Source organism: Nerophis ophidion, linkage group LG14 (genome assembly GCF_033978795.1).
Source record: "Nerophis ophidion isolate RoL-2023_Sa linkage group LG14, RoL_Noph_v1.0, whole genome shotgun sequence".
Lineage (NCBI taxonomy): Eukaryota > Metazoa > Chordata > Actinopteri > Syngnathiformes > Syngnathidae > Nerophis > Nerophis ophidion.
Window position 1 is genome coordinate 16,217,358 of NC_084624.1, and position 19,267 is coordinate 16,236,624.

General features: G+C 38.1%; 1 protein-coding gene across 4 annotated transcripts in view; it reads right to left on the reverse strand.

Moving 5' to 3' along the window:
• plcg2 (phospholipase C, gamma 2) overlaps window positions 1–18,236 on the reverse strand; it is a 117,847-nt gene extending 99,611 nt beyond the window's left edge. For 3 of the 4 annotated variants that reach the window (XR_009809549.1, XM_061919959.1, XM_061919961.1), the window contains exons 1-6: window positions 18,103–18,236; window positions 13,911–14,102; window positions 6,889–7,038; window positions 2,120–2,213; window positions 2,000–2,047; window positions 145–229 (exon numbers count right to left, since the gene is read on the reverse strand). Coding sequence is in view for 3 of the 4 variants with exons in the window: in XM_061919959.1 (XP_061775943.1) it covers window positions 145–229; window positions 2,000–2,047; window positions 2,120–2,213; window positions 6,889–7,038; window positions 13,911–14,094 (561 nt within the window). In the remaining variant the exon portion in view is untranslated. The remainder of the gene's footprint in view (window positions 1–144; window positions 230–1,999; window positions 2,048–2,119; window positions 2,214–6,888; window positions 7,039–13,910; window positions 14,103–18,102) is intronic. The other variant, XM_061919960.1, reaches the window with a different exon arrangement.
• Window positions 18,237–19,267: the final 1,031 nt, after the last annotated feature.

The window sequence follows — 19,267 nt, forward strand, 5'->3', positions numbered from 1 at the left end:
TGGAGAGCGAAAGCACATCCATAATATTTAAAAAAGACAAACAATCTGTAAAATGTCAGGACGCGAATTATTAATATGTGGTCACACGTGTACAACTCAAATAAATATTTATTAGGTCAAAGCCCAACGAAAATGTAAGGTTACCAGGAATTTTTCTTTCAGAGAGCGAGCATTAGGAGGCTTGTAGTTGAGCAAAGGAAGAAGGGTCTTCAGCTCTTTCATGGATATGCTGAAAAAATCACATTGAAAAAAAAACTTCAAAGCAGTCAGGTGCTACGGATTGCTTTCATAAAAAAACATTAATAAAGGAAACAGCATCACACATACAGTACAATACATAGGGTCTGATCTACTCAAGGTTTGCATCTATCAATGCCTGTGCAAACTTGACGCACAGAGGATTGCATCTTTTACATGACAATGGGATAGGCTTTAGCCCACTGTGACCTTGACAGGGACAAGCGGTAGAAAATGGATGGATGGACAATGCATTTAGTGTGTCTGTCTTCATGTATATGTGGAATATATGTTGACTATTTGAACACGCATAATACTGAAAGGAGGAGATGCAAACAATATCCTTTAGCGCTCAAAATTTATTTTTATTAAACTTGTTTTGCGTTTATATTTAGGACGAATGTCTGTGCAAACTGGCACAGTTATGCAGAAACAGAGTGACAAGAGGTGCACAAAGCAGGACAGTACACATTTCCATAAATGTTTACATGTCTCACAAAATGAGACATTGTCCATCGGGCACGGAATGAACCATCTTGTCAGTAATCCACTCTCTTTGTCTGTTTGTGGATGCTGGGCTGCTGACCCGATGAGACGGAATAACATCAACATTAAGTGACAGCGCCTTGCTAGCGAGAAGTTCAGACCTGGTAAATTTTAGTATGAAAAAGAAATGATTGCCAAGGCAAATAGTGTAGTAATATTTCAGCTCGTCACCATCCATCCATTTTCTACCGCGTGCCCCTTTTGGGGTTGTGGGGTGCGCTGGTGCCTATCTCAGCAACAATCGGGCGGAAGGCGGCATACACCCTGGACAAGTCGCCACCTCATCGCAGGGCCAACAAAGATGGACAGACAACATTCACACTCCCATTCACACACTAGGGCCAATTTAGTGTTGCCAATCAACCTATCCCCAGGTACATGTCTTTGGAGGTGCGAGGAAGCCAGAGTACCGGGAGGGAACCCACGCAGTCACGGGGAGAACATGCAAACTCCACACAGAAAGATCCCGAGCCCCGGATTGAACCTAGGACTACTCAGGACCTTCGTATTGTGAGGCAGATGCTCTAAACCCTCTTTCACCGTGCTGCCGAGCTTATCACCAAAAAAGTGCCTTATGAGAGACAACATATTTCTGTCAGATATGCCTAATATTATTATATAATATGTATCTCATGTTCAGTATTTATATCTTTGAACTAAGGAATGGCTTATGGGCTCATTTGGAGCCACATAAATCAAAACCATGTCTGCCGGCATTTTTCAATTGTTTTTTCAAAACTTCTTGCAACATTAGGTTTCTTGTGTCTGGATCACACCAGTGCACGCTTGAAATTGGTGCCAGCGTCTACTAGAGTGCACCTTCGGCACCCAAAAAAAGTAGGTTCTATTGTAAGATTGCTTTTAAAATGCCCAGAAAGGGTGGTACAGATTATATCTGTGTGCTGCATGTTTTACAACATAACAAATTAGCACAGGTTGGACAATGATAACATGAATAAGCAGTAAATTAGTTTCTCCACGGTGACACATACAATCCTCATTTAAATATTTACTGTTAATGGCTGCACCACATTTGTACTAGTTATCAAATGTACACGTTCTTACTAGATCACCTGCAACATGCTCACCAATAGTACAGACGATTGTATACTTTGTATGCACTATTTAGAATTTTTATTTGAATCTTAGTAGATCAGACCCTTAGCATTACAGAATAAAAAGTGGAATAAAGGAAAAAGTCAGGAGGTAAATCTACCTGTTTGTTTTTGTCTGATTGACAGAATACATCTTCTTTCTTAGCCAGCTTGACAAAAATAAAACGTTACTCGTTAGGGAGAGTATGTAATTGGGGTTACAAAAATGGTGTAGTCATTACCTGTCAATGACAACTGGAGTTGGAGTGGCCAGTGTCTCTTGAACTAACATTTCAAGTCCATATAGCCATTTATGTGCATCATCCACAGAATCGGCTAGAAAACAAAAAATAAAATGCATAGTGAGTTCACATCATGCCATACAGGTAGCATACAAGCAATTAAAAAAAAATGTGCGACAATTAGTTATGATCCAAAATCAATTCATAAACGTTTTTTTAATCTCACCTAAAAATTAGATATGCCCTGAACCTGAGATATTTCTATTTTTATTCACTACATTAATATTAAGATTGGTATTTAAACCAAAATTGGCTTTGTAAAAGTATTGTGTTTAACAAACTTGAACAAAATACAATCTATTTAATTTACAAAAATAAAACTTTATGGGCTTCATGTAACAAGCTTACGTGCACACAAAAAATATAGGCATATTCCTTTTTTTACAGCAAACACTAGATGTATCAAGAGTGAACTGAACAGGGAAATGTACGGTGCCTCATGCCAACTTCATCTTCATGACTCCTGTATACACATTTCTAAAGGCTGTGGATACTTTGGCGATACACATAGGAAGTTGTTCAAGCTTTGCCAACATTTGAACATAAAAAGTTCAAGACACGGACACAAAAATATCTTTTTCGCCAATGCATTTAATGCTTCATATTCGTTTTAATACCTGTGAGAATGTCTATTAATTTATCCAGGCGATCATTTTGCCACCTATTGCTGTCAAAATGTGTTCCTGTGACCCAGTCGGGTAGATAGTAGCAGCAGCCGGGGTTTGTGGCACATTTAATGGCACCGGAGACGGTGGAGGAATGGCCCGACTTTGTGTCACGTACAGCTCCTACCATAAGAAGCTTGCCTCCGTTGTAATACAATATTGAGTACCGGTAATTAAACAAGAGTCAAAATCTTTGGTATCCCTTTAGATATGCCGGCATGTTTCATTGAAAATCCCACATTACATAATTTTCACACAAAGCTCTAATATGTCTGAGCAGAATGCTGTATGAACACATTTTTTTTCTGTAAATTATACAAATATATTTATGTTAAGGGTAATCAGAGTCACGGCTTGCCAGCAACTTGAGGGTACTAGGTTTGATTCCTGTTTCCGTCATCCTAGTTACTGCCGTTGTGTTCTTGGGCAAGACACTATAACCATCTGCTCCCAGTGACACCCACACTGGTTTAAATGTAGCTTAAAAATATAGATAATGGGTTTCACTATGTAAAGCCCTTTGAGTCTTGAGAGAAAAAAAGCCCAATACAAATACACTTCACTTCACCCAGCTCTTCTAAAGTTATACGTATCATTGCATTTATCTCCTATACCTTTGCCTGTTTTGCCGTGCACAACCATCTTCTTCTTTTTCACCTTCTATCTGATGCAGTACCATTTTTTGATTATGTGTTCCTGTGTGCGGTTCTGACTGCACATCATTAACAGGCTCCCATACACTATTGCATTCATTCCTCTTTTGTTCGCTGAAAACACAAGAAAGAACCACCTGCTACTGACTCCTACTGAATTCTGATTGGCCAGAGCATGCAGATCTTAGGCACATGGCTAGTTTCAATATTATTTGTGTATTTATAAGGGGGCCTGGCATGGATGTCTTGCCAAGCAAACATCTCTGATCAATTCCACGTTGATCAATTCCAGTTGTTTTTTTCCCTTGGCCTCAGTCTGCACCAGGGCCCAGGCTAAGACCGATTTTTAATTTTATTTTAATCTTCTATTTTTTTTTTTTTTCTATCTTGTGGTCTCCATAACATGTGATGGTGGTTCTTGTCACGCCTGTAAATCTGGTTTTATGTTTGATAATTTTTTGTTTTGTTTTCTGAACTCTTGTTCCGTTTTTTCACTTCCTGGTTTGTTTTTGTTACCATAGCTACTCATTAGTTTCCAACTGTTTCCCGTAGTCACGCCCCGATCATCAGCCTCTCACACCTGTTTCTAGTTACCACGGCCACTATTTATGTCGCTTGCTTTCTGTTTATTATTCTGGGATTTTTGCATTCTGCCTCATGCCTGCATTTCTCGTACAAACCTTCACGCCTTGCCACGCTGCTAAACCTAAAGGGGCGGCATGGCGTAGAGGGTAGAGCGGCCGTGCCAGAAACCTGAGGCTTGCAGGTTCGCTTCCCACCTATTGACATCCAAAAAATCGCTGCCGTTGTGTCCTTGGGCAGGACACTTCACCCTTTTCCCCCAGTGCCGCTCACACTGGTGAATGAATGATGAATGAATGATTGGTGGTGGTCGGAGGGGCCGTAGGCGCAAACTGGCAGCCACGCTTCCGTCAGTTTACCCCAGGGCAGCTGTGGCTACAGATGTAGCTTACCCCCACCAGGTGTGAATGAATGATGGGTTCCCACTTCTCTGTGAGCGCTTTGAGTATCTAACAATAGAAAAGCGCGATATAAATCTAATCCATTATTATTATTATTACCTTTGGACCACGCCACGTAAGATCCGTGTATTTTTTCGCCTAAGTGCAAGTTTTTGGTTTATTGAGTATCTTTGTTAGCATATTTTGTTTATTTATAGATACCCATGTCATTGTGCTGTTTTTGTTAAAGTTTTAGTATAGATTATTAGCCGCCACCGAGCGCGTTCTTTGTTTTGCCTTTTTGTATTTTAGTAATAAATAAAATGTACTTACATTCATGCCTGACTCGTCCCACATCATCCTTGCATCGAGGAAGCACAAACAACCACAGTTCCGGCATGACAGTTCTTTGGTGAAAGTGTTGCATGGATTATGTTTTACGGACCATTTTCAAGTAGGATGCACCGTTTTGTGGCTGGTTTTATCTACGTGGCTCACCTTCGAAAGCGTCTTCTTTGTCCTAGCCATTTAGCATGCAAGGACCGGAGTGGGAGAAGTGTCAAAAGAAGCAGCTAACTGTTTTAATGATATTCAGACTTTACTTAAATCAATAACGGAGCAGCATCTCCTCATCCATGGCTCACTAATTGCAACATCAACGCCAGAAATGTGTCCCGTGAAAAAACATCCGACCGGAACCCTCCAATAAATAAAGTTCCGTGGGTGAATTATGTAAACCCACTACAGTTTTTAGCGCTTTAATAGCTAGTCTACTGACAGATTAAGGTAAGTAAAAACTTTACGCCACTTTATATTAGAAATGGCAACAGCGGAAGATGAATGCCACTTAGGAAGGTATGGAAAAATTAGAAGCTTATGACTACGGGGTCGCCACAGACTACAATGGCACAGGCGCGCGCATTTTCAGTACTTATGCAGATCCCAAATACACATTAGCAGGTACCAGAAGGTAAGAAAAGTTGGTTTTGCATAATATTGCGAAACAAAACGCCAGGTAATATGTCTGCTAATAGGTGCCATTTTGCGGTCCTTATTCACGCACCATAACAATACTTGTATGTTTAATGCGCCGACATTCCTCAAGCAGCTTCATAGCTTTCCGAAGTTGTACTGAAAATATTTTGACAGATTTTTGAGCGCGATGTGTAATGTTCCATATTTTCAATGGATGGAACATTTAAAGTTTTGGTGTTGTTTACTGACGTAATTTTGCCATGTACACGTATCGCATATGTACAGTATGACTGCCATCTACTGGTCACACTTATTATTACACCATGTACCAAGTAAAATTGATTCGAGGTCGGTAACAACAACCAGAATTATGCCATACATTATGCACACTGGGTTATAAGGTGCACGGTCAATTTTTGAGAGAATGAAAGGATTTTAAGTACGCCTTGTAATCAATGTTGAACTTGCTGCTTTTCCTCTGCTTCAGATAATATAAAAATTTAAAAAAATACCCATCCAACACAGTGCTAGGATATGTTACCAATATTGGTTTAAGAGAACAGATTTAAAAAATAAATATTATACAGTATTTGTGACTATTTCATATTAAACTTTATAAAACAAATTTGTCATAATTACGTTAGTGACTTTCCTGATTGTCAATCACATGTCTCGTACTCATACAATAATGTGCAACATTATCTCATTGTTTAAACATAATTTAGCTACAGAACATGCAGTTGTTTTCTTATGAGTTTAATTTTTTTGAGGTCATCCACTGGTAGACAAGCAAGCAAGCACATTATGACAGCACAGGCGATAACACAACATTATGCACATCATTGTACATATCACTATATTAGTTTTAAATATAATGTACACATTATTATACATGTATTATATATCACTATTATGTTTTTAAATATAACAAACTGATGTTTGCATGTAATATATCACTATATTTCAATGTAATGTACATCATTGTAAATGTAATGCATCACTATATTGATTTTAAATATAATATCCACGTGTACATATAGTATATCACTATATTGTTTTAAAGATAATGTACATTGATGTACATGTAACATATCACCATATTGATTTTAAATATAATGTACATCATTGTACATGTAATATGTCACTATGTTTATGCCTTCTGATAGTCTTTAACAATTCACGATGAATGTTTTACAATTTTTGTTTGATAAATTTCATCCATTCATTGCTCTTTCTTTCCAGCACTTTTGTACCACTGAGTTGTCTCTTATCCTGCAGTTAGTTACAAACGTTAAAAAAAACATGTATGATATGAGGGCTGAATGCTGAATTGTCAGTAAGTGTGAAAGCAGAATTCCATGAATGGTAGAAAATTGATGTTTGTGCAAGTCGTGAAATTTTTTCAGAACGTAATGAATCTGATCTTACAATCCCCAAACAGTTGAAGCACTCACCTCCCAGACTCAAGGTGTTGAGGACAAATTGTGAGCCATAGAAGATGGTGAAACAAGTATTCTCCTCATGTTTATCTTTGCCATCTTTCAAGCGCTCAAAGTCTTTGGAATTTCTGCCTGGACGAACTTCTTTGATCTCAAATAGGTCCACTGAAACACAGAGCAGACATATTTCATTTTATGTTACAGCTGTTTAGTGCTCTTTCAAAGGCACTGCATCAAATATGTCAACAATGTTAGAACTTTGCTGTGGTGCTCAAAACATTTTATTCTTGATAGAAATGAGGTTAGTAGCACATACACCCGCATCTGATGTGTTAGTCTGCTGTTTAACTGTCACTTCTTCGACTTAGTGGATTGTTTAGTCTTATTAAGATTAGGGCTGTACAAAACCCAAAACCAGTGAAGTTGGCACATTGAGTAAATCGTTGCTGTTGATGTCCTGATGTTGCTGCTTTTACAACCTCTTGTGCTAATAAAATAATAATAATAAAATATATATTTTAACATAAACATAACAATGTCGCCAGTACTTATCGAATATTTCCCATCACATATTGATTTTGGACACAACAGCTGCATTGTTAGCCTTATATTACAATTTAAAACAACATAAAAATAAAATAAAAAGATGTGTTCTTGTCTCACATGGGGAAATCAATCTGGGTTCTAAAGGGTTACACTAAAAAAACAACAAAAAAATCATGGGCCTACCGAGGATGTCGTAGTGGTTTGTGCAGCCCTTTGAGACACTAGTGATTTAGGGCTATATAAGTAAACATTGATTGATTGATTGATTGATTGAACATCAAGCCCCCAAGTACATATAGTACCGATGGAAGAACCAATAAATATGAAATATAATATTGAAAATATTTTTCGGGGAAAATCGATATTGACATCACTACCGATGGAATACTAACAATATACAAAACACAAAACTAGTGAAGTTGGCACTTGAAGTCCCTGTCTACTGTCTTTTCTTCTGCTGATTTTACAAAACACAAAACTAGTGAAGTTGGCACTTGAAGTCCCTGTCTACTGTCTTTTCTTCTGCTGATTTTTTATTCCATCTTACTAAAGCAGTTAGGGCTTTAGTCTAAAGGTTTGTGTGTACTAAAACTTGTGCAAACTTGATACTAGCTGAGCTACTAAACGTGTGCAAAGTGATTGCGTCTGTTAAGTGAGTAGCATAATCCGTGCAACCCATCTTGCGTCTCTGTCTACATTAATATGCAAAATATATGCTAATCATCAAAACGCCCACGATACTGGGAGGGGAAGATGTAAATAATATTATTTAGCATGCGCAATATGATTCATCAAATATTATCACCGTTTTGCAAGCAATATTTGGCATCTTATTTTGCATGTGTCAAAAACTGACACGCTGCAAAGACAGATGATGGAAAAACAAGAATGCTCCCTCCTAGACGTGTGTGCGTCAACATTTTGGAAAGTCAGAAATCAAAAAATATGACACACATCTGTTTAGCAACATCATTTTAGAAATGTATAGCTGTTAAAGAACTTAAGGGAGCAGATTGAAACAAATTCAATGGATGCGTTTTGGTGACATTTAGTATTTTTTTAATGAAGTACATTTTATTTACATAGAATATAGTATATACATATTATTAGAATATGTCTTACATGAAAAAAAAATGTTTTGGTTTGCGGAGCAATGTGCATCCTCTCACCAATAGGCAAACCTTCTGCTGAAAAAAGGTGGTTTAATTATTGATGAACTGCAGGACTGCTTCTAAAATTCCCAAACATTTATTCTGCAAAACACCACAGGTTTACCAAGTTTGCACGTGTGTAAACTTGAGAGCACACAAAGCTGTTCTACTAAGTATGTACGCAGAGGATTGTGTCTGATCAACATAGTTCACAAAACCCATTTAGCATGTTTGTCTTCATGAATATGCAGTAGCTATACAAGGAAATAAAAAGTATGAGCTAAAACCGAAAAACAATAATGAAGAACCCAAGGCACCAACATTAATTATTGAGCTAAATATTCAATCAATCAGTCAAACTTTATTTATAAGGCGCTTTTCATACATAAAAGAAATGCAACACAAAGTACTTTACATACAATACCATGATAACCCACATCCCCCATCATCGCATATGCACACACACAAATACCAGACACAAACACACACACAAATGCAAATATATGACCAAATGAATGCATGGCTGAGTAAAGCAGGGCCAAGTGAGAAAACACTATCACAGGAGCCATCTACACCAGGAGGTCATCAGACCATGGGCACCAGGACGCTGAAACAAAACGTCCCCAAAGCACGGGCGATAACCTCTGATGCAGATAGCTTCCTCCGAGGAATACTAGAAAGTAGATAGAAAAATAGTAAGAACCACAAGTAGGAATAAAGAATGAAATACAAGTAAAACATCTGAAAATAAGAAAATATACAGTAAATATATAATAACGATGCAAAACTATATACAATCTTGCATAACTAATAAGATTAAAAGTAACGTACAAATGACTTCCATAAAATTAATAAATATTAGGTCAAAGCCAAATCAAACACGTGGGTCCTCAAGGGAAGCTGAACATTTTTTGAAATTTTGCCTAACTTTGTGTCCTGACTTTTGCAATAATTAGGAGATGAGTTCCGGAGGATCTCTAGGTCCGTGAGGGTATGAAGTGTGAAAGCAAATGTAATCGTAATGTGCGGCTCTATACTGAAATATCGATAATGCCAATACCAGATCTTAATGCTAAAATATCGATTTTTAAATCAAAATATCAATAATTTTGATACTTTATTTATTTGAGAATATTAACAGATACACAGTGTAAAGTAACAAAATCAATGAGATCTAATAAAGCAAACGCGATTGGCGCAAACAACTTTTTCTTCCACAAAGGTAAGTTTTAGTGTGTGAGCAAGGAAATGACTGGCAATTAAAATGAGACACTCAGTATTGTAAAATGGCAAGTGTACATATCCATTTATTGTAAGCTTTTTGGAGACACGACATACGGAGTTCAACATAAATAAGATAACGCATTCAGTGCAGAGTAATGCCATCATTTAATTCACATCGTGAATTTATACTGTTTGAAGATGATTTTTCAAAAGCAGCAACACTTGAAATACATTATTTTTTATATTTTACCAGAAACATCACGAATATTTGCACAGAGTATCGGATCGGTATCGCCAATACCAGCCTGAATTTTACTCGGCATCAGATCAGAAAGAAAATCAGTGGTATCGCATATCACTATTACATAAGTATTTGTTTTATAGTGGGGAAAGAAGTTAATATTTTCATGTTCGCATTTAAGATAGCAAGCTGGTGCAGTCAGTCAATGAGTTTATCAAAGTGCAGCTATCAATCTTGTTTTTTGCTAACTTGAATTTAAAGTACCAGTAGAGTGGAAAAAACAAGTTGATCTATATGCTTGTTTATGTTCCATTGTATCTATTAATCCATCCATCCATCCATTTTCTACCGCTTATTCCCTTTCGGGGTCGCGGGGGGCGCTGGCGCCTATCTCAGCTACAATCGGGCGGAAGGCAGGGTACACCCTGGACAAGTCGCCACCTCATCGCAGGGCCAACACAGATAGACAGACAACATTCACACTCACATTCACACATTAGGGCCAATTTAGTGTTGCCAATTAACCTATCCCCAGGTGCATGTCTTTGGAAGTGGGAGGAAGCCGGAGTACCCGGAGGGAACCATATCTAATTGTATTTAAATCCGCAAAGTATGTAAAAACACTGGGTAAATATCACAAAATGCCCAGATTCAGTAAGCATTTTTTGTCATTCGGTATTTTCCTGGAGTAATGCTTCTGCACTCTGAGAGATCTATCACTCTGTCATACTGGAAATACGCAAACATTTTAAAGAGATGTTCTGTTTATCATTCACAATCCTTATGTAAGACAAGAACACACATGCTTGTCTTTTTTATGTATAGGAAATCGTAAATAAATATCTAACAATTGAGTCAACAGATCGAGGCTCCTCTGTTGCACTCATTATACACTCTCTAAAAACATCCAGAAAGAGTTAACAATACTCCATTTACATGTCATAATACTGTTGACACACTGCTGCTTCTGCTTCATCTCAATCTTGCTAAAAGTAAATGCCAAATTATAATTTCTGCTTCTCTCACCTGCTAGTGTGGCAATGTGCAGGCAATGTGGCCATGGAACGACGGGCCGCTCAACTTTTACGTCCCCAAGATGGCACTATAGACCTCAAAAGATATTTCCTGCAAGAATATATTTTTAACCATTCCTGAGGATTCTGATTGATTTTTCCGCTAAACGGAATTGAGTGAGCGTCCCGTCGGTCGACATCCTAGCTAGAGTGGAAATAATACAGTAAGTGTTCGTTTTATTTTGGTTTGTTATGGCTAGTTTGTATGTTTAGCACCTAGCAATACTGTGGATGCAATAATACCAAAAGAAAACGGCATCCATCATTCGACTTCTAAAACATATTGCTCATCCTCTTTGTGTTCAGGCTCAAAAATACAAGTCCTGGATCATAATTTTTTTTTTACGTAATTGTTGTTGGCTTTCAGAATGTCTTTTGGGACTTTTGCTGTAGTCATTATTACTGTTTATTGTTACACCCCTTTTCTCCCAGTTAAAAGTCTAAACACCGTGCCCTACAAAAACAGTACTGCTGATTGGACCCCCTGCGATGAGGTGGCAACTTGTCCAGGGTGTACCCTGCCTTCCGCCCGATTGTAGCTGAGATAGGCGCCAGCGCCCCCCGCAACCCCGAAAGGGAATAAGCGGTAGAAAATGGATGGATGGATGATTGGACCCCTCCGTGATGTATCCCCCACCTGTCTCCGACATGCTACTGCAATTGGATTGATTCTTAACTTCTCCCATCCACCTAAAAACAAAATTAAATATGATTGGACTTTCGTCTCTGTCAACATTTTTGTCTCGTTTTTATTCATTAATTTTGTCATTTTTCTCGTCAACGTGCATTGGTTGCGATTCGTTATCGTTCTATTTTAGTCATGTCAGAAAAATAGGCTGCTCATACATGCCAGACAAGTTGCTTCAAATCCGTAAAATCGCATGCTTCTTGCTTACGTCTCCATAACATGCTGTTTCGCTGATAAAATTTTGGGGCCATTTTCGGCCTAACTTTTTCGGTGGCTGAAATTTTGGTGCATCATGAACATGCAGAACATATGCTGATTATTAAAAAAAAAAACACTCTCTGGGGAAAAGGCGTTACAAATATTGTATAATCATTTCCCACTTGCAATGTGTTTTATTAAATCTGATACCCTTTTAGCATCTATATTTAGTACATCCATAATCAACGTGAAAACTGGCACAGTTACGCACAAATGGCTGTGAGAAATGAGGCGATCATGCTGATAAGACAGACGGAGAGAGAATCATCCACGCTTATGCTGACACTTGTCTTGTTATCAATTGTACAACACCGTCTTAGTAGATCACCTACTAATGGTACACATAATTTTATACTTTGTACCCACTGTTATTTAGTACTTATTTTAATCTTTGTAGATCAGACCCCTAGAGAGTACACAAGATGGTTAGGGCTGGGCAATATATCGACTTTGTAAGATAAAGCGATATATTTTTAAACAAGATATGAATTAGGAAAATATCGTAATAGCGATGTAACTTATTTCACGTTAAAATGATCAAACACTGCGTATTTGTTGTGTTCCTTGTTCTCCCCCGCTTCTCACTCCCTCTCAAAACTCCATGGGCTACTAAACCCTTCCCCTTCCTCCTTCCAGACATGCTTGTACGTATAAGAACATCCATGATTGGTTAGTTGTTTATTATGATGAGTTACGATTGGTTGACATTAGAGCAAAACATTAGGGTCAGGCCAATCAGGGGCAAGATAGGGCGGGTCATCGAACCAGGAAGGGAAATTACAACAGACACTCACACCCCAAATGACGACGAAAATATTAAAGTGGGAGATTTATATATTAAAAAAACTAGTGAAAGATGGCAGAAGGATTCACTTTCTTAAACATTTTTTTTTAGCGAAACAGACGACGTCCAGGAAACCCAAACTGCCACCTTTGGACAAATGGCGACTCAATTAATTTGAGTTGTTTACCATGTAAGCCCAAATCAAAACTGTTCTCAAGTCGCCAAACCGGGCATATGTCGCCCGAGAAATGCTGCCTTAAATTTATGCCGTAGTGAGGAAGATCATAGCCGCACAATTAAGTAATAATAAGTTACTTGGCGCTGACCAGAACCATACTTGTGTGACAGTCCATTACATCGTCGACTGGGAATTAAAAAGTGCCTGCCTGCAAACATATTTTTTTATCTAAGATTTATACATTTTGTATTATTTGCACAGCTATGTTATTTCTTTTAGGTAGAAAGAATAGTTTTCTATTTTATTTATATCAAGTAATTATTTGCTACTCAAACAGTTTATTTTAAGTGCCGTTAACACCCATCTTGACTAACTGGGTTAATAAAAGTGCCACTGACTGTCATTCATTTCAATTTCAGTGAATCTCACTCAAAAATGAATATCTTTATATGTATACTTTCACCGGAAAATATATAGAGATATATATTGAATACACAGTTTAATATCGAGATATACTTTTTCGTCCATATCGCTCAGCTCTACTGCACTTAGTTATTGCATCAATCTTCAAATTGTACTTTTCTAAATCCTGATAGTGCAAATTTTTGTCACCCCCTCCAAATTCCAACAGCACATAACAAACTGCAATAGAGCACAAACCCTCCAAGAGTGTGCTTTTTTTTTTTCCCCATAGCTTGTTTATATTTGCATATTGTAAAAATGTGCAACAAATGGACGATTAATTACATCTGATTACGCTTTGGTGTCGGCAACTAAGATGCTAATAGAAAAAAGTATGCACATTTTGGTGAAAAAGTTAGGATTAGAGTGACAATTTGAAATAAATAAAAAAAAGGTACATTTACTGCTTCCTCAAGACGGATGGATACTCACAGACACCATCAGTCTTGTCCGCGGTACGTGTCCACGCAATCTGACGTGTTTCCATGATGACCTGCACAGTAAGTCTCTCCACCTTCTGCCTGAAGACCGTCATGACCATGCCCATCTCCATCTCCCGTTTGATCATACTCTTCCTGTACTCCGTCATCTCTCCCTGCTGCACCCAATGCGCCATCTCTGCAGCTTGGCGGAAAAAAAGGGACATTAGCGCTCATTTCAAAGTCCAGTTTCTAAATGTGTGGTGCACGTTGTGTACACCGCCAACTCTTCCAAGTCATGCCACCATCCAAACGTGCATTCCGCTGGACGGAGGTAATAAAAGCACTTCTGACTAAAGTTGACCAACAGGAAATACAAAACCGCTATTTCCTTCAACAATGACACTACTATGCATGTCAGAGTCCATGAAAGACAACAACTACTTTGAAACAAATGGTGATTCAGAACCTTATATTTTTGAGTGTGAAAATAAGGAGGATGACCTACAAGTTTTAGAAGCTGGGTGCTAAGCAGATGCAGCTCTAGAGAAACACTAAGCATCATGTAGCGGTATTGCTAAGTGCTAAACAAGAAATTGAAACAACAAACATAATAAAACAGTCCTTTACTGTGCAATATCTGCTCTCACTGGCGTGCAGACTGATTGGATATTTAGATCTTTCTGCATAAGACTTGTGTAGAAAGAAAGAAGATGCAAACAAGCATCTTCCCGTGTCTTCCTAGCAATGTCCTCAGGGCGAGGTTGATTTTCAAAGTTAACCAACATTGTAGTTTTTGGCTACAACTATACAATATGAGGCATGATTTCTAATCTAGCAATAACCTTTTACCAAATCAAAGGCAATTCAGTAATAATACAGTGGCAGTAATGCTCTTATAATAACCCTGCAGGTCAAGTGATACATGGGCTCTATCAAGTGGTATGCAAAATAATAATTTAATTAAAGTACAGTGTTTTATTTTTCTATATTCAAACACAATGTTACTGTTCAAACTATATGTACCGTATTTTACAGACTAAAAGGCACTCATAAAATCCTTCTTTTTTCTCAAAACTCGACAGTGCGCCTTATAACCCGGTGCCCCAAATGTTATCATATCAATGTTATCACCTAAAATAATACTGGTTTTGTTTACCAACCTCGAGACAATTTTATCTGGTACATCGTGTAGTGATAAGTATGACCAGTAGATGGCAGTCAAACATAAGAGATACATGTAGACTACACTAACAGGGCAATGTGACTCAAGTCAACAACACCAACATTTTATATATTCCATTGAAAATATAGAACATTACACACGGCACTCAAAAATCGATCAAAATGTTTTAATACGACTTTGGTAAGCTATGAAGCCGCACCACTTGAAGTGCTTCAACATATAACAGAAACACAGCGTAAAGTAACAAAATCAATTAGATCTAATAAAGGAAACGCGATTGGCGCAAACTACTTTTTCTTCCACAAAGATAAGCAAGTAGTGTACCGGCAAGGAAATGAATGGCAATTAAAATGAGACACTCAGTATTATAAAATGGCAAGTGTACATATCCATTTATTGCAAGCTTTTTGGAGACACAACATACGGAGTTTAATATAAATAAGATAACGCATTCAGTGCAGAGTAATGCCATCATTTAATTCACCTCGTGAATTTATACTGTTTGAGGAGGATTTTTCAAAAGCAGCAACGCTTGAAATACATTATTTTTTATATTTTACCAGAAACATTATGAATATTTGCACAAAGTATCGGATCGGTATCGCCAATACCAGCTTGAATTTTACTCGGCATCAGATCAGAAAGAAAATCAGTGGTATCCCATATCACTAGTCCATTACATAAGTTTATAGTGGGGAAAAAGTTAATATTTTCATGTTCGCATTTACGATAGCAGGCTGGTGCAGGCAGTCAATGAGTTTATCAAAGAGCAGCTATCAATCTTTTTTTACCTTCTGGTACCTGCTGATCTGTTTTTGGGATCTGCATAAATCCTGAAAAATTGCCTTTGTCATGTCAACGCTGTAGTCAATAAGCTTCTTATTTTCTGTTATGGGACATTCATCCTACGCTGTTGCCATTTCTAAAATAAAGTAGTGGAAAGTTCTTACTTATATCTGTCAGTAAACTCGCCATGAAAGTACTAAAACATACCTGTGTAGTGAGTTTACATTATTCACCCAAGGAACTTTAGTTATTAGAGCGTTCCGGTTATATGGTTTTTCATGGGACGCATTTCCGGTCTTGTTTTTTCCATACAAAAGATGCTGCTCCAATATTGATTTAGGAAAGTCTGAATGTTATTAAAACAGTTAGCTCCATCTTTTGACAATCCCGTCCTTGCACGCTACACCAGTACAATGAAGATGACAGGAAGAAGACGCTGCCGAAGGTCAGCCATGTAAATAAAACGGCGCATCGGGAAGAGATAGTTAGAAAGCGGCTTGAAAATCGTCAGTAAAACATAATCTTTGCAACATTTTGACCAAAGAACCACCATTACATGTTATGTAAGGAAGTTTTTTTCAATTTAGAAAAAATATATAATAATATGACTCATTTAATGTAATATAATAATATGCCGTGTGCCTTATACATGAAAACTTTTTTTTTTAAATAGACCATTCATTGGCAGAGCGCCTTATAATTTGGTGAGCCCTAAGGTCCGGAAAATACGGTAATGTTGCGGTTGCCAAAAAGTATGCGTTAAATAAAACCTCTGCCTTGTTTTAATGAATACTTAGGGCTTACTACGCTACTGCATTTTAATGTGTTGGTAATTATGGCGGTACTTGGAGAGAGTCAAGTGCTTTCCGCGGTGGTACTTGATGAGAAAAGGTTGAGAACCAATGACTTAAATTACAACTGCAATGATCCATCCATCCATTTCCTACCGCTTATTCCCAAAGACATGCACCTGGGGATAGGTTGATTGGCAACACTAAATTGGCCCTAGTGTGTGAATGTGAGTGTGAATGTTGTCTGTCTATTTGTGTTGGCCCTGCGATGAGGTAGCGACTTGTCCAGGGTGTACCCCGCCTTCCGCCCGATTGTAGCTGAGATTGGCGCCAGCGCCCCCCGCGATCCCAAAGGGAATAAGCGGTAGAAAATGGATGGATGGATGAATAGACAGCAAACACAACTTAATTTTTTTTTTACAAATAATCATTTAAGGCCTACTGAAATGAGATGTTCTTATTTAAACGGGGATAGAAGGTCCATTCTATGTGTCACACTTGATCATTTTGCGATATTGCCATATTTTTGCTGAAAGGATTTAGTAGAGAACATCCACGATAAAGTTCGCAACTTTCGGTGCTAAGAGAAATGCCCTGCCTCTACCGGAAGTCCCAGACGATAACGTCACATGTTTGATGGCTCCTCACATAGTCACATTGTTCTTAATGGGAGCCTCCAACAAAAGGGAATAAGCGGTAGAAAATGGATGGATATTCCCTTTGGGGTCGCGGAGGGCACTGGTGCCTATCTCAGCTACAATCGGCTGGAAGGCGTTGTAAACCCTGGACAAGTCGCCCCTCATCGCAGAACTGCAATGATACTACTTACTAATAGTGGACAATATCCTTCAGGTCTGATACGCCTGCTAACTTAGACAACTTCTGTTTTGTTCCGTCAACTGGCAGCATTTGTCTTACAAATTTGTGTTCCATCCATTTTCCTACCGCTTATTTGCTTTTGGGGTCGCGGGCGCTAGCGCCTATCTCAGCTACAATCGGGCGGAAGGCGGTGTGCGACAAGTCGCCATCTCATCGCAGGGCCAACAGCGTTATGACAGTTAATTTATGTGCTTGTTGGGCCTCCTAATCTACTGATTCTATACACCTGTAGCAACTATTGATGCTAATCTAAACCATTCTTCGGATCGATCCAGTATCTCCGTTAGCTCGGTGACGTCACGGGCCATTAACGACACCTCACATTGATAAATGCTTTTCGAAAGGCATGTTTTTGTATTTTGTCGTGTTGTTGAGTTAATCAAATATCCGTTGTTAGAAAGTGATCTGTAACAGCTTTTATGTTTGAAATATATTGCCAGCAATAAAGCAATAAGTTATTGCTTTATTGCTGATGATATCTTTTAACAGCAGCAAAACTCCATCCCTGCTTCATCCTGCCGAAAGAAGATCAATAAACTTCAGGCTCGAAGTAAAACTCTTACCTTGTACGCAGAAAAGATTATTCTGTCTCCATTGTAATAAAAGAAGCGCTGCAGTGTTGTTAGTTCCTCTTTCTGCGCGAACAAGGAAGTCAAGTCAAGCGAGTTAAAAAAAAAAAAGAAGTCCGGAAGCAAATAACCATGCTTACTGTATGGTATCTGTGTTAAGCTTATCTATGCAAAATAACACAAATAATGTTACATTTGCACGCTACACTGGTACAATAAAAATGACAGAACAAAATAAATAATTACATGAAACTATGTCAAACAATTACTGCAATTAATTTGATTATGGTTAAAACAAAAGCAATTATCTCAAAATGCACTTGTAGAAATGACATACAGACTCTTCGTCAATTATCAAAAATGCCTTTTTACTTACAAGAAAAACACAAGTCAAGTCGTGTGATGATGACAAAATATAATTTAGTTGAGCCTAAGAATCCAGGACAGATTGAATCGTCCTAAAAAGAAAGGAACAATAACAACAATCAACATGTGTATATATTAAATATACATATTGATTGTTGCTATTACAATTACCTATGTTAATTACAAAACCCAAAATCAAGTTGGCACGATGTGTAATTCGTAAATAAAAACAGAATACAATGATTTGCAAATCCTTTTCAATTTATATCTATTGAAAGACATGCACCTGGTGATAGGTTAATTGGCAACAGTAAGTTGGCCCGAGTGTGTGAATGTGAGTGTGAATGTTGTCTGTCTGTGTTGGCCCTGCGATGAGGTGGCGACTTGTCCAGGGTATACACCGCCTTTCGCTCGATTGTAGCTGAGATAGGCTCCAGCGCCCCCTGCGATCCCGAAGGGAATAAGCGGTAGAAAATGGATGGATGGATGGATGGCTGGATGAATAGACAGCAAACACAACTTAATTTTTTTTTTACAAATAATCATTAAAGGCCTACTGAAATTAGATGTTCTTATTCAAACGGGGATAGCAGGTCCATTTTATGTGTCATACTTGATCATTTCGAGATATTGCCATATTTTTGCTGAAAGGATGTAGTAGAGAACATCCACGATAAAGTTCGCAACTTTTGGTGCTAAGAGAAATGCCCTGCCTCTACCGGAAGTCGCAGACGATAACGTCACATGTTTGATGGCTCCTCACATATTCATATTGTTTTTAATGGGAGCCTCC